The following is a 12,393-nucleotide window of genomic DNA, read 5'->3' as shown; positions in this document are numbered from 1 at the left end:
TACTTTCCCTTCGTTTATTTCTATTCATTGTTGGCTCAAGGGACATGGAATAGAGATGTCTTACAAACAAGATAAGCCACTGGGTACCAACTCTGAATGGGCTGAGATGAGGAGCAACACCCCTTCCTCAGTAAGGCAGGTGACCCTAGAGCAACACAACACTGGTCAGAAGCAGGCCTCTAACTAACCTATGGGGAAAGGAGCAAGGCAGGAAGCCCCACCCATAAGCACAGGGGGTCGTGAAGGAGGCCTTGTCTTTAGTAAAGCTCTCAGCTAACCGATAAATAGCTTGGCAACAACCGTGTTATAGCAGTCGAGTTGGACAACAAGAGTGGGAGGAGGGATTTGAGGGTGAGGCTGTTACTTGAGCACAAAGGGCCAGTACTTTTTAAAAAAAAAAGATCGCTCTCCCATCCATGATGTTTCCCCCAGCATCTTCAGTCCCATCGACTTGGTTTCAGTGTTTTGCGTTGATGATGTCTAAAAATTCAGGCTTGAGAGACGCCCCACCAACAAGGAAGCCATCCACATCGTGCTGAGAAGCTAGTTCCTTGCAGTTGGCACCAGTAACTGAACCTGCAAAGATACAAGCCAATTTAGAGAAAAAGGGGAAAGGGAGGAAAGCGCAGCTGGCTAGGACTAGAGGATGTCATGCTTCTCCTACAAAGTATTTTTAAAGACTTCTTGTGTAACAGTACCCAATTTATACAGGTTAAGTATCTCTTATCTAGACTGCTTGTGATGGAATCATGTCTGGATTGCGGACTAATTGCATAAAATAGAAATGCTTCTCCTTGCTCTTTTTCACTGTTCCCAAACTGTTTTGCTTTTAAAGTAGGCCAGATGGATAGTGTTGCATCTTTCAGTGTACAAGGTCAATTAGATAGTTTTTAATTGGATTTTATCATTTTTTGTATATTGTATATTATCGTTGTTAGCCACCTTGGGTGCCCTTCAGGGAGAAATGCAGAGTACAAATCGAAGAAGAATAGACAGTAAGAGTATCTGCACCTGCCTATTTTCAAAACATTTAATCTTAGTCAGTGCCATTTGCAGCAATGTCTCCTTTCCCAAAGTATATTCCAGTCACGTTTAAGTGCTAGATTTAGTCCTTTAGTAGCCATTTCAAACAGATTTATGTGTACTTTCTTAATGCAGCATCTTTATTTTAAATTTATTTGTACCACTTTTGCCATGCAAGTATTTTTAATGAAGATGTGAGATATTTCAAAGATGTCTATCCTGCCCCTTCCTCCTAAAATGAGCTCACGTTGGCCAACAAAATATTGGTTGAACCATAAAATATTAAAGAACAGAAGTAGACAGAGATTGCAACAGAATGAAAAGGCCTTGTGAAACAATGTCTTCAGTTGCCACCTAAAAAATGGGCCTAGTGTCCCAAAGTTGCAGTGTTGCCACTGAGTAGGCATTGCCACTGAGAAGGCCCTGCCTCTGGCACTCACCAAGCAGGCTCAGTTAAATGAACAGAGAGCAGGACATCAGTTGGCAATCTAGAATGATTGTGGAAAGGTTCTTAAGACAATCTTTTTAAAACCCTAAACGGGCTGGGACTAGGTTTACTTTAAATTGAGCACTTTAAATTGAGCCTGGAAACAGAACTGGCAACCAATGCTGTTGATACAGGATCAGTATAATGAGCTTAGCATCCTCCACTTGCAACAAAACAATCAATTGAAACTTCTAAAACTGTCTTGAAATGAATTTATTTATAAGCTTCATATACTGCTTTTCTAGTCTGCAACTCTATGTAGAGGGGTATGAGTTTATATCATTAAGAGACTGAGAGTAAGATTTACAATTACAGGTTGGCCCTCAGTACCCGTGGAATCAGAACCAGTGGATTTCACTATCCGTGGATCCTGTACCTGCATGAGTCCACCTGATATGGACTTCCAAAGGTGGCCAGAGATGCACTTTGCTTGCCTCTGGAAGGTGTTCTGAGGTCTTAGAAGATCACTTCCAGTTTCCCCCCTGAAAACACAGGCCAACACACATTTTGCTTCCTTAAAGGTTACACCAATTCCTGGGTATATTTGGGGTGCCGATTCCAAAAATGGCATCCGTTTTGCCCTATCACGTCTAGTCTTGGAGACACAGCATAGCCTCTTTAGTGAATGGTTCAAGCAGCTTCCTCATGAGGAAGCCTACACAATGGCTTCCTCATGAGGAAGCTGCTTGAACCATTCACTAATACTATATCTCCAAAACTAGATGTGATAGGGCAAAACGGATGCCATTTTTGGAATCGGCACCCCAAATTCTTATCAAACCACCATAATGTTTGGGAAAAACTTTTCTGACCCTCAATTTTGTAGGCCTGTGAAATCAGAAGTGACCTTCTAAGGCCTTGAGAACGTTCTGAGGCCTGCGGAGACAGCATGTGACCTCCTTGGGCCTCAGAACACCCTCTGGAGGTGACCGTAGTGCAGCTCCTGTGGCCTACAAAGGGTTAAAGGTGCCAAGACCTGTAGATTTGATTTGTGGGTTTCTGCATCCATGGGGATACCTGGAACCAAACCTCCACAGGACTACTGTATGTTCTTTCTAAAATACTTCCCCATTACTGCCAGAGAACTGTAGTTTTACTAGCTCTGATGGCTCAAATTCTCTTCACCATCAAACTTTGACCCATTATAACATGCATAGTTCATTAACTGCAATGGAGTAATGTTTCCCTCTGTCAAAATAGCAGACACAAGACACTACTGCTTCACAGTATGCAACTGAAAGGCAAAAGAGCAGATTCGCTTCAAGCTTGGCACGGAAAGCAAGAAGGAGGAACGGCTCCACTTACCTCCATAGATTATTAGAGTTGACTGTGCAACAGCATCAGATACATTGGTCTTCAACCAACCCCTCAGCTTGTCATGAACTTCCTGGGCCTACAATAACAAAATAAATTATGCTTCTGCAACCAAGGGCCAGACATGCCTCTGAAAGTAGATTTCAGTGGTATTTCCCATCCACCAATATAATCTGCTTCTCACAAGAGCGAGGAGCTATTTGAAAATAGTTTCTCCCTGGCCATGTCCATACCTGCTGAGGAGTTGCTGTTTTACCAGTTCCAATGGCCCAAACTGGCTCATAGGCTAGAACCACTTTGCTCCAATCCTTCACATTATCTGGGGACAAAAGAACAAAGAGCAAGCTTAGGAGCTTCCTACTGGGGTGGGCAAACAGAGCAGCTGTTGGAGGATGTACATCAGTCTGTGCCATCTCCAAAACCTGGAACAAGCTAGCTGACTGTTTTAAAACAGAAGTGAAACTTCTATCAATACCCATTCCCCCAGGTCTAATAACTCAGTTGTTTACTCAATTACAGGTCAATGGACTCTCCAACACTGTAGACCAGCGGCTCCCAAACATTACAGCCACAGAGCCCTGTAATGGCAGCACCATCACCTGAGTGCTGCTATCTTGAACCACTTGCTCTTGCATGATTCAAGACAGCAGTACCTAGGACAGCTGGTAAGAAACAGCCCCTGGGACCTCCCACAATGCACCTGAGAGTTTGCCACAGAGCCCTTGGGTGCCATGGCGCAGTTTGGAAACCACCATTGTAGTCCTTCCTATCACACTAAACATGAATACACCCAGAAGCTAATATAGAGGATTGTATTTGCTTAAAATGGCTGCCAGATGTTGCCAGATGCCAATGGCTGCTCAAAATGGTTGCCAGATGTTTAAGGACTTGCTGAATGCAATACTTTTTTATGATTGCAAACTATCTTGGGTATCTCAGCCAAGGCAAATGGGTGGTTGCAAAAAAAAAAAAAAATAGATTACATGATATCTCCTGACCACTACTGAATGGCTGATTACCAATAAATTTAGTATTTCAAACTACAATGCTTTGTGTAAAGCTACATTTTCTTGTGCTCACTTTAGTAAATTAAAGCTGACATTCCAAGAGAACTTTAATAGTTCTTCCATGGGGCAGGGTGTGGGGACAACAGTTTGCTCCGTGAGATTTTCCAGTGCAGTTAGAAAGGGTGGTGGGCACAGAAGGACCAACCCACATATACAATATTTAAAAAAAACTGCAGCAAAACACTCCCCAGTACAATCTTACCAGCAATAGCCTTGGTCTGCTGAAATACCACTTTCTCTGTGATGCCAGCCTCTCGCTCATCAAGTTTCTCTCCAATACAGGCAATGACACCAAGGCCCTCAGCTAAGGCATGGGCAACCTTCTGTCCAATGAGCTAAGAGGCAAGAAACACAATGTCAGAGACCCATACAAGCATTCCAGCTGCACAATGTAGCATGTTGTAGAGAAGTCCCAGTCTTTCACTTCCAACAAGGAGGTGGGGAAAAAACTTGAGAAGACAAACCCACAAGATCACCTACCTCATCTGATTCGCCAAAGATGTGCCTCCTCTCAGAGTGTCCCAAAATTACCCAGGTGACTCCAACATCCTTTATCATGGCTGGACTGAAAAGGAAGGAAAGACATCATACAATTGATACTAGAGCTAGACAAATCGAACAGCCTTGTTCAGAAGAGACCTACCGACCAACGTCCTAGCTCAAAACTCTCATTCCCTTCACATTTCTTTCTCTTCTCTCTCCCCCAATTTCTTTCCAATATAGAAAATGGAAAGATAAGGAGAGTACTGGAAACAGGAAGGCAGACTGAGATGGGCACACACTCCCCTTCCAAATCAGCTGCCTGAGGGCCTGCTTCAGTGGGCCACATGGATAGGATGGCCCTGCCTATAAAGCCCCCTCCAAGAGTATGATTTTCATTTACTGATCCCAAGACACCATTACCAGCTACTATTACATTGTGGCTAGTGGTCCCAGAATCCCAACAGACTCACCTGATTTCCCCTGTGAAAGCCCCCTTAGACACCTTGTAACAATTCTGTGCAGCTACACCAATCTTGGCATCAAGCTTCGAGCGGGCAAATTCAAGGTAGATGGAAGGGGCACCACAAACAACCTCTATGGGCAAGAGAAAGAACACTTGTTTACGATGCACGCTTCATCACCATCTTCTACATGTCCTTCCCACCCCAGGTCCACCTCACCATTTAGTTGTCACACACACAAGAGATTTATGGTCAAAATTTCCTGCTTTTCCATGAAGCTCACAGAGTTAACAGAGCAACAGCAAACCCTCCCCTGTTGATATTCAGATTGTAAATGCCCTGGGAGGCATGGACTACTCTTTATGAAAGGTTTAAAGCATCATATACATTGATGGAACTAAAGAAACCATCATCAACATTCTCTACCTAAGAACATAAGAAGAGCCCCGCTGGATCAGGCCATAGGCCCATCTAGTCCAGCTTCCTGTATCTCACAGTGGCCCACCAAATGCCTCAGGAAGCACACAAGACAACAAGAGACCTGCATTCTGGTGCCCTCCCTTGCATCTGGCATTCTGACATAGCCCATTTCTAAAATCAGGAGGTTGCGCATACACCTCATGGCTTGTCACCCATAATGGATTTTTCCTCCAAACTTGTCCAATCCCCTTTTAAAGGCATCTAGGCCAGATGCCATCCCCACATCCTGTGGCAAGGAGTTCCACAGACCGACCACATGCTGAGTAAAGAAATATTTTCTTTTGTCTGTCCTAACTCTCCCAACACTCAATTTTAGTGGATGTTCCCTGGTTCTGGTGTTGTGTGCAAGGGAAAAGAGCATCTCTCTATCCACTCTGTCCATCCCCTGCATAATTTTGTATGCCTCAATCATGTCCCCTCTCAGGCGCCTCTTTTCTAGGCTGAAGAGGCCCAAAGGCAGTAGCCTATCCCCATAAGGAAGGTGCCCCAGCCCCGTAATCATCTTAGTTGCTCTCTTTTGCACCTTTTCCATTTCCACTATGGCCTTTTTGAGATGTGGCGACCAGAACTGGACACTAGGTGTGGCCTTACCACCAATTTGTACAACAGCATTATAATATTAGGCATTTTGTTCTCAATACCATTTCTACATTCCAATACCTAACCAACATTGCATAGTTGTCATGAGGGAAGAGATTGTTCTGTACAATACTCTATTCTGAAATCTTCAGCATATAGCTAAAACTTTTTTAAAGGGAAGCATTGCCTCCACTTCCTTCTGCAGTACCTGGGCAATGTGGCACTTGAATTACAGTTCTTCAAGTAGGATGGGGAATAATGAGCAGCCTGCAACTGTTCCACTTCCTGGCAGGTGGTGGGAGCCAGGCTGAGCTTCCCTTTGTCATGATAAGCTCCCCTTGGGAGGCAGGGGGCACAGCCTCCCAGGGGCCCTTTGTTCTCTTGTTGATGGCAGAGGACACCTCCACTCATTTCTCTTGTCCCTGGGCAATAATGTGCTTGCCTTCCTGTAGTCCAAAACAAACAGGCCAGCAACAGATTGAAAACAGTGCTTGATAAAGTTGCCAACTGACCAGAGGAACCATCTATTCTGTTCTTGTTCCTTTAACAGTTGCTTACTAGGACAAAAGCCTCAGGTGATGCTCATAGCATGGAAGCATACAGTAGCAACTTTCAGTGCATATCTGGGCACTGTTCACACTGGATTTTAAGCAACTGTTCAAAGAAGTTTTACTGTAGGGGGGCTTTAGAGAGCAGGGCAAAATCTGTATCAAATTTTCCAGGTATAGATGCAACAAGGAGTGACCCATCCTTGGTTTACCATGGTAGAAGTGCGAAACATTTTAAGCTGGTAGTTATCCTTCCCTAGCATAAGTAGATGAAGGGCAGGATTCAGAGTCAATGGAAAAGTAGAAACCTCAGTGCATGGCAAAAATCAGGAGGGAAAGGAGGAAAAGGAAGGCAGGTGGATTTGGATTTTATGGCAGAAAAGTGAGACTGTAACACATTAAACATTTGGAAAAGTTTCTCTGAAGTTTGGCCATAGTATTGCACTCTACTGATATCATGATTGTTTCATCAGTTTTATTGCCTGGTGGCGAGCAACAGGTTTATTTCATAGCAAACTTGCAAGTTTGGTTCCAAGCAGCATCCTTGGTCACGGTGAGCCTGGCTGCTAGTTTTAATCCTGATGCAACCTCTATCCAAAGATCAAGCGATGCTGTGCCTTTAAAATGCATTTTTGTGGATTTGAGACACAAGCTAGTGGTAGGATCATACAAAGTTAGAAGGCTGTCAGAGACAAGTCTGGGAAAGAGACCAGAGTCGAAAACAGGTACAAGTAAGACTAGAGAGTACTGAGCTGGATAAACCAGTGGTCCAACCATGTTCAGATTCATTTTAGCAGATGTAAAAATGGTGGGAAACCTAAGAGTAAGCAAGGGAGAGCCATGCACACTGGCAAAGGTTGGATGCTTGCCCCCTTTGGGTCAGAGTGCATATGGGGTGAAAGGCAATCCTGGTCCCAGCAACTAGAACTTTTAAAGAATCCTTTTCTTACATTCTAGGGAAGAGGCAGGTAGTAACTTGCCAAAAACTCCATTCTGCACATCACAGAAGATGTTCTATTGTTAAAAGTCTTGTTTAACTGGTTGGCACAACACAGGGAGAGGGAGAATAAATCTCTGCAATACTGCAGTGGTAGCCCCTCTCACAACAAGAGCTGAAGGACAGGAAACTCAGAGTTGCCCAAACCTGCTCCTCACTCATCTTCTCCAACAAAATAGGATAAGATAGGGGAGGATAAGATAGGGGAGAGGATCTGGGACAATTCCGACATTCACTCCTCCTCTTATACTTCACTTAGAGGCCCGTTTCCTGACCTTTAGCAGGCTCCAGGGATAGAGTTTCCAACTCCAAGTACAGTTGCAGGTATTTTTAGGCAGCAGCAACACCACCTATATTTAGGACCCCGCCTCCTCCAGACCCTTTGACATTTCTTCAGGATATCAACTCAGTAACAACCACTCTCTCTCAAGCCACCTTGCCCTTTCTGAGCTGAGAGGGAGAGCAAAGGACCTGTCAACTGAACCCTTTGGTTCAGACATCGCAGTGCTACTGGAAAAGGAGAGGCCACGCTAGGAGGACTGCCAACTGGCACAGTTATGCCAGGCACAACCAAAACAGGCAGGCATATTGTCCTGGTTGTCCAGGAACCCAGTCTCATACCTCTTCCATATAACCAAAGAAGCAGTGTGCTGACCAGCAGGATCACTCCACTCCTGGGAGTGGGATGGGAAGACAAAAGGTGAAGAGGGTAATCAATGACATCCCCTTTGTTAATCTCTCTCCCACCAATATAGTTTCTTCAAGACCATCACAAGGACTGGGTCAGGCCATTTTACCTGGTATCCCATCTACTGTCTGTAGCCAGTTGTCCCAGGGAGGTCCATAAGCAGGCAGCCACGTATCCACTTGCCAGCAGCAATCTGGCAAGCAGGGTACCCCCCCTTCCTGGAGAGGGTTGTCCCTCATTTCCACTACCATTTTTGAGAAGGTGGGAAACAGCAGAAGACCTTCCAAGCAACAGGGGAAACTGCTGCTGCTTCTTTTACCATCCTCCACATGGCAGTGCAAACTAGAGATTCCCCCCCCCCCCACTCCGCTATAACAGAGGACTTTAGGGAGAGGAAAAGAGAAGGTTAGGCCATTATCAGAAATAATGGCTGGCTAACCTACCATTTGTGAGGCCTTGTTTGTGAGCGAGTTGTGGCAACTACCTTTATCCCCTGTTGCAAAACTATAGCAGCAGGAAGGTGAACTGCCTCCAAGATGGTAAATTTCCACAAGTCGGCCTGGTTCCCTCTAGCCATGGGGAGAGGAAGCAGTCCCTAAAGCAGTGTTTTGCAACCTTTGTCCTCTCTTGTCACACTGACACCATATTAAAAGGTGTGTATTAAAAGTATTAAACTGATCATCAGGTTTTTGACAATTGACAAGGCACACCATGCAGCTGGTGGAGGGCTCACATCTCCAGTGGCCGGACTAAGTGACCCAACCCCAAACCCCTCTGGGGACCATTTGTGGCACACTGGTTACAAATGCCTGCACTGTTATTTTACCAGCTGCAACACTTGCATTTTAGACTTTATGGTGAGTTGTTTTATGTGTGCAGAAGATGCAGGGTAGAAAAAGGGTAGAGAAGCGGTTGGCCCTCTGGATGGTGAGGGAGGGAAAGGGGAGATAAAAGGAGACTTAGAGATGGCAGAGAAATTAAATGAGTTCTTTGCATCTGTCTTCACGGCAGAAGACCTCGGGCAGATACCGCTGCCCGAACGGCCCCTCCTGACCGAGGAGTTAAGTCAGTAGAGGTTAAAAGAGAAGATGTTTCAGACCTCATTGATAAATTAAAGATCAATAAGTCACCGGGCCCTGATGGCATCCACCCAAGGGTTATTAAGGAATTGAAGAATGAAGTTGCAGATCTCTTGACTAAGGTATGCAACTTGTCCCTCAAAACGGCCACGGTACCAGAAGATTGGAGGATAGCAAATGTCACGCCTATTTTTAAAAAGGGAAGGAGGGGGGACCCGGGAAACTATAGGCCGGTCAGCCTAACATCCATACCGGGTAAGATGGTGGAATGCCTCATCAAAGATAGGATCTCAAAACACATAGATGAACAGGCCTTGCTGAGGGAGAGTCAGCATGGCTTCTGTAAGGGTAAGTCTTGCCTCACAAACCTTATAGAATTCTTTGAAAAGGTCAATAGGCATGTGGATGCGGGAGGACCCGTGGACATTATATATCTGGACTTTCAGAAGGCGTTTGACACGGTCCCTCACCAAAGGCTACTGAAAAAACTCCACAGTCAGGGAATTAGAGGACAGGTCCTCTCATGGATTGAGAACTGGTTGGAGGCCAGGAAGCAGGGAGTGGGTGTCAATGGGCAATTTTCACAATGGAGAGAGGTGAAAAGTGGTGTGCCCCAAGGATCTGTCCTGGGACCGGTGCTTTTCAACCTCTTCATAAATGACCTGGAGACAGGGTTGAGCAGTGAAGTGGCTAAGTTTGCAGACGACACCAAACTTTTCCGAGTGGTAAAGACCAGAAGTGATTGTGAGGAGCTCCAGAAGGATCTCTCCAGACTGGCAGAATGGGCAGCAAAATGGCAGATGCGCTTCAATGTCAGTAAGTGTAAAGTCATGCACATTGGGGCAAAAAATCAAAACTTTAGATATAGGCTGATGGGTTCTGAGCTGTCTGTGACAGATCAGGAGAGAGATCTTGGGGTGGTGGTGGACAGGTCGATGAAAGTGTCGACCCAATGTGCGGCGGCAGTGAAGAAGGCCAATTCTATGCTTGGGATCATTAGGAAGGGTATTGAGAACAAAATGGCTAGTATTATAATGCCGTTGTACAAATCTATGGTAAGGCCACACCTGGAGTATTGTGTCCAGTTCTGGTTGCCGCATCTCAAAAAAGACATAGTGGAAATGGAAAAGGTGCCAAAGAGAGCGACTAAGATGATTTCGGGGCTGGGGCACCTTCCTTATGAGGAAAGGCTACGGCGTTTGGGCCTCTTCAGCCTAGAAAAGAGACGCCTGAGGGGGGACATGATTGAGACATACAAAATTATGCAGGGGATGGACAGAGTGGATAGGGAGATGCTCTTTACACTCTCACATAATACCAGAACCAGGGGACATCCACTAAAATTGAGTGTTGGGCGGGTTAGGACGGACAAAAGAAAATATTTCTTTACTCAGCGTGTGGTCGGTCTGTGGAACTCCTTGCCACAGGATGTGGTGCTGGCGTCTAGCCTAGACGCCTTTAAAAGGGGATTGGACAAGTTTCTGGAGGAAAAATCCATTATGGGGTACAAGCCATGATGTGTATGCGCAACCTCCTGATTTTAGGCATGGGTTAAGTCAGAATGCCAGATGTAGGGGAGGGCACCAGTATGAGGTCTCTTGTTATCTGGTGTGCTCCCTGGGGCATTTGGTGGGCCGCTGTGAGATACAGGAAGCTGGACTAGATGGGCCTATGGCCTGATCCAGCGGGGCTGTTCTTATGTTCTTAACTACAATTCCCAGAAAGCCTTGCAGGTCTCTTGTTATCTGGTGTGCTCCCTGGGGCATTTGGTGGGCCGCTGTGAGATACAGGAAGCTGGACTAGATGGGCCTATGGCCTGATCCAGTGGGGCTCTTCTTATGTTCTTAAATATTTCCAGTCATTCCCCACCCGCCTGCTCCACCCGTTTACAGTAAGGCTACCCCCCCCCCCCCCGCTTCACAGCCCCAGCACAAGAAGCAGGAAGGGAGCCCCACGTGCGCTGCGAGGAGGGCACCGTCAGCCTTGGGAGCCTGAGCAATAACGTGATTTTGTAACAGCAGAGAGGAGGAGGAAGATGCACCGGCAGCCCCTGCCATGGAGTACGTGCAGGCGGGCACGCAGCAGCAGGAGGAGGGAGCCGGGGCTGGAGGGAGGCAGGGGCGGACACCTCCCCGCCCCAGCCCCTCCTCGGCACCGCCAGCCCGGACCTGCAACTCCGAGTCTCCCGCCTCGCAGACGTTGGCAGCCTGGGGCTGCGAGGGGGCGCAAGAGGAGCCAAGCCCACCCAGTCGGAGGGCTTGGGGATGGCTGCAGGGGGGCGGGGGAAGGCGGAGGCGAGCAGGACCCGGAGCACTTGCTAGACCAGACTGCGAGGAGAGGGGCTGCGGACGGACCTAGCGAAGGGGATCCACTGGATCCCAGGGAGGGATGGAGGCTCAGACCCTGCGCAGAGCACAGCGAAAGGGATCCACCGGATCCAAGGCAGAGGGAGGGGGGATCATTCTCCTGCACCACCCCAAGCCTTGCAGAGATCACCCCCCAGAGCCCCCGGCCCAGCCCTGCGCAGACCCACTGCTCCGCATTAAGCACCCCCAGTTCCAAGGGACGGCCTGCAGCCTCCCCCAGGCTGCCTCCAGTGGGGGGCCGCCTCACCGGTGTCTGCGGGGACCTTGGCGCCGTTGAGGGTCTGGATGAGCTCCTCCAGGCTCTTCTTGTCTCCATTCATTTTCCAGTTCCCGCCCACGAAGAACTTCCTGGGTGCCATGATGGTGCTGGAGGTGGTGGTGGCGGCGCCCGCTAGGCTGGAACCAGAGGAGACTCGGAAGGTCAGGCAGCTCAGCAGCCGTTCACCCGTGTGCCGAGCCTCTTTTATAGCTTCGCGGGAGGCCACGCCCGCTTCTCCGTGACGTCACGCAAGCCCCGCCCCGCCCCGCCGCAGGGAGTGCACCCAGACGTCGATCCCGGGCTCTGAGTCGGTGGTCGCTTCTTCCCTGCAAACTGCATAGGGCTGCAATCCTGTGCACACTTACCTGGGAGGAAGCCTCATGGACTATAATAGGACTTACTTCTGAGTAGTCACGCATGGGATTGGGCTCCAAAGCTGCAATCCTGTGCACACTTACCTGGGAGTAAGCCTCATTGACTATAATGGGACTTACTTCTGAGTAGACATGCTTATGCTCGGGCTGTAGCTCCTGTGCTTTTTGGGTGTTCAACAAGCAGTTAG

The 12,393-nt window shown here is 47.5% G+C and overlaps 1 protein-coding gene across 1 annotated transcript; it reads right to left on the bottom strand.

Annotated features, from left to right (window-relative positions):
* Window positions 1-12,019, bottom strand: TPI1 (triosephosphate isomerase 1). Its single transcript, XM_066617941.1, has 7 exons — window positions 11,820-12,019; window positions 4,845-4,968; window positions 4,372-4,456; window positions 4,094-4,226; window positions 3,058-3,143; window positions 2,816-2,903; window positions 1-576 (listed from the first exon to the last, which is right to left on the bottom strand). Exons 1-7 carry the CDS (start codon window positions 11,929-11,931, stop codon window positions 458-460), a joined length of 747 nt encoding a protein of 248 aa, XP_066474038.1. The 5' UTR covers window positions 11,932-12,019; the 3' UTR covers window positions 1-457.
* Between the last annotated feature and the right edge of the window lie 374 nt (window positions 12,020-12,393).

The sequence above is a fragment of the Tiliqua scincoides genome, chromosome 2 (assembly GCF_035046505.1).
Source record: "Tiliqua scincoides isolate rTilSci1 chromosome 2, rTilSci1.hap2, whole genome shotgun sequence".
In the NCBI taxonomy this organism is placed as follows: domain Eukaryota; kingdom Metazoa; phylum Chordata; class Lepidosauria; order Squamata; family Scincidae; genus Tiliqua; species Tiliqua scincoides.
This window is presented reverse-complemented; position numbering and strand designations above follow the sequence as displayed.

What these genes read in the sequence shown, in the direction of transcription:
- TPI1 (XM_066617941.1), bottom strand. Translation starts at nt 11,931, where the DNA reads ATGGCACCCAGGAAGTTCTTCGTGGGCGGGAACTGGAAAATGAATGGA. An exon ending in TCTTTGGCGAATCAGATGAG is followed by an intron (nt 4,227 to 4,371) that starts GTAGGTGATCTT and finishes CTTGCCTCTTAG; the next exon opens with CTCATTGGACAGAAGGTTGC. An exon ending in AAACAGCAACTCCTCAGCAG is followed by an intron (nt 2,904 to 3,057) that starts GTATGGACATGG and finishes TTGTTATTGTAG; the next exon opens with GCCCAGGAAGTTCATGACAA.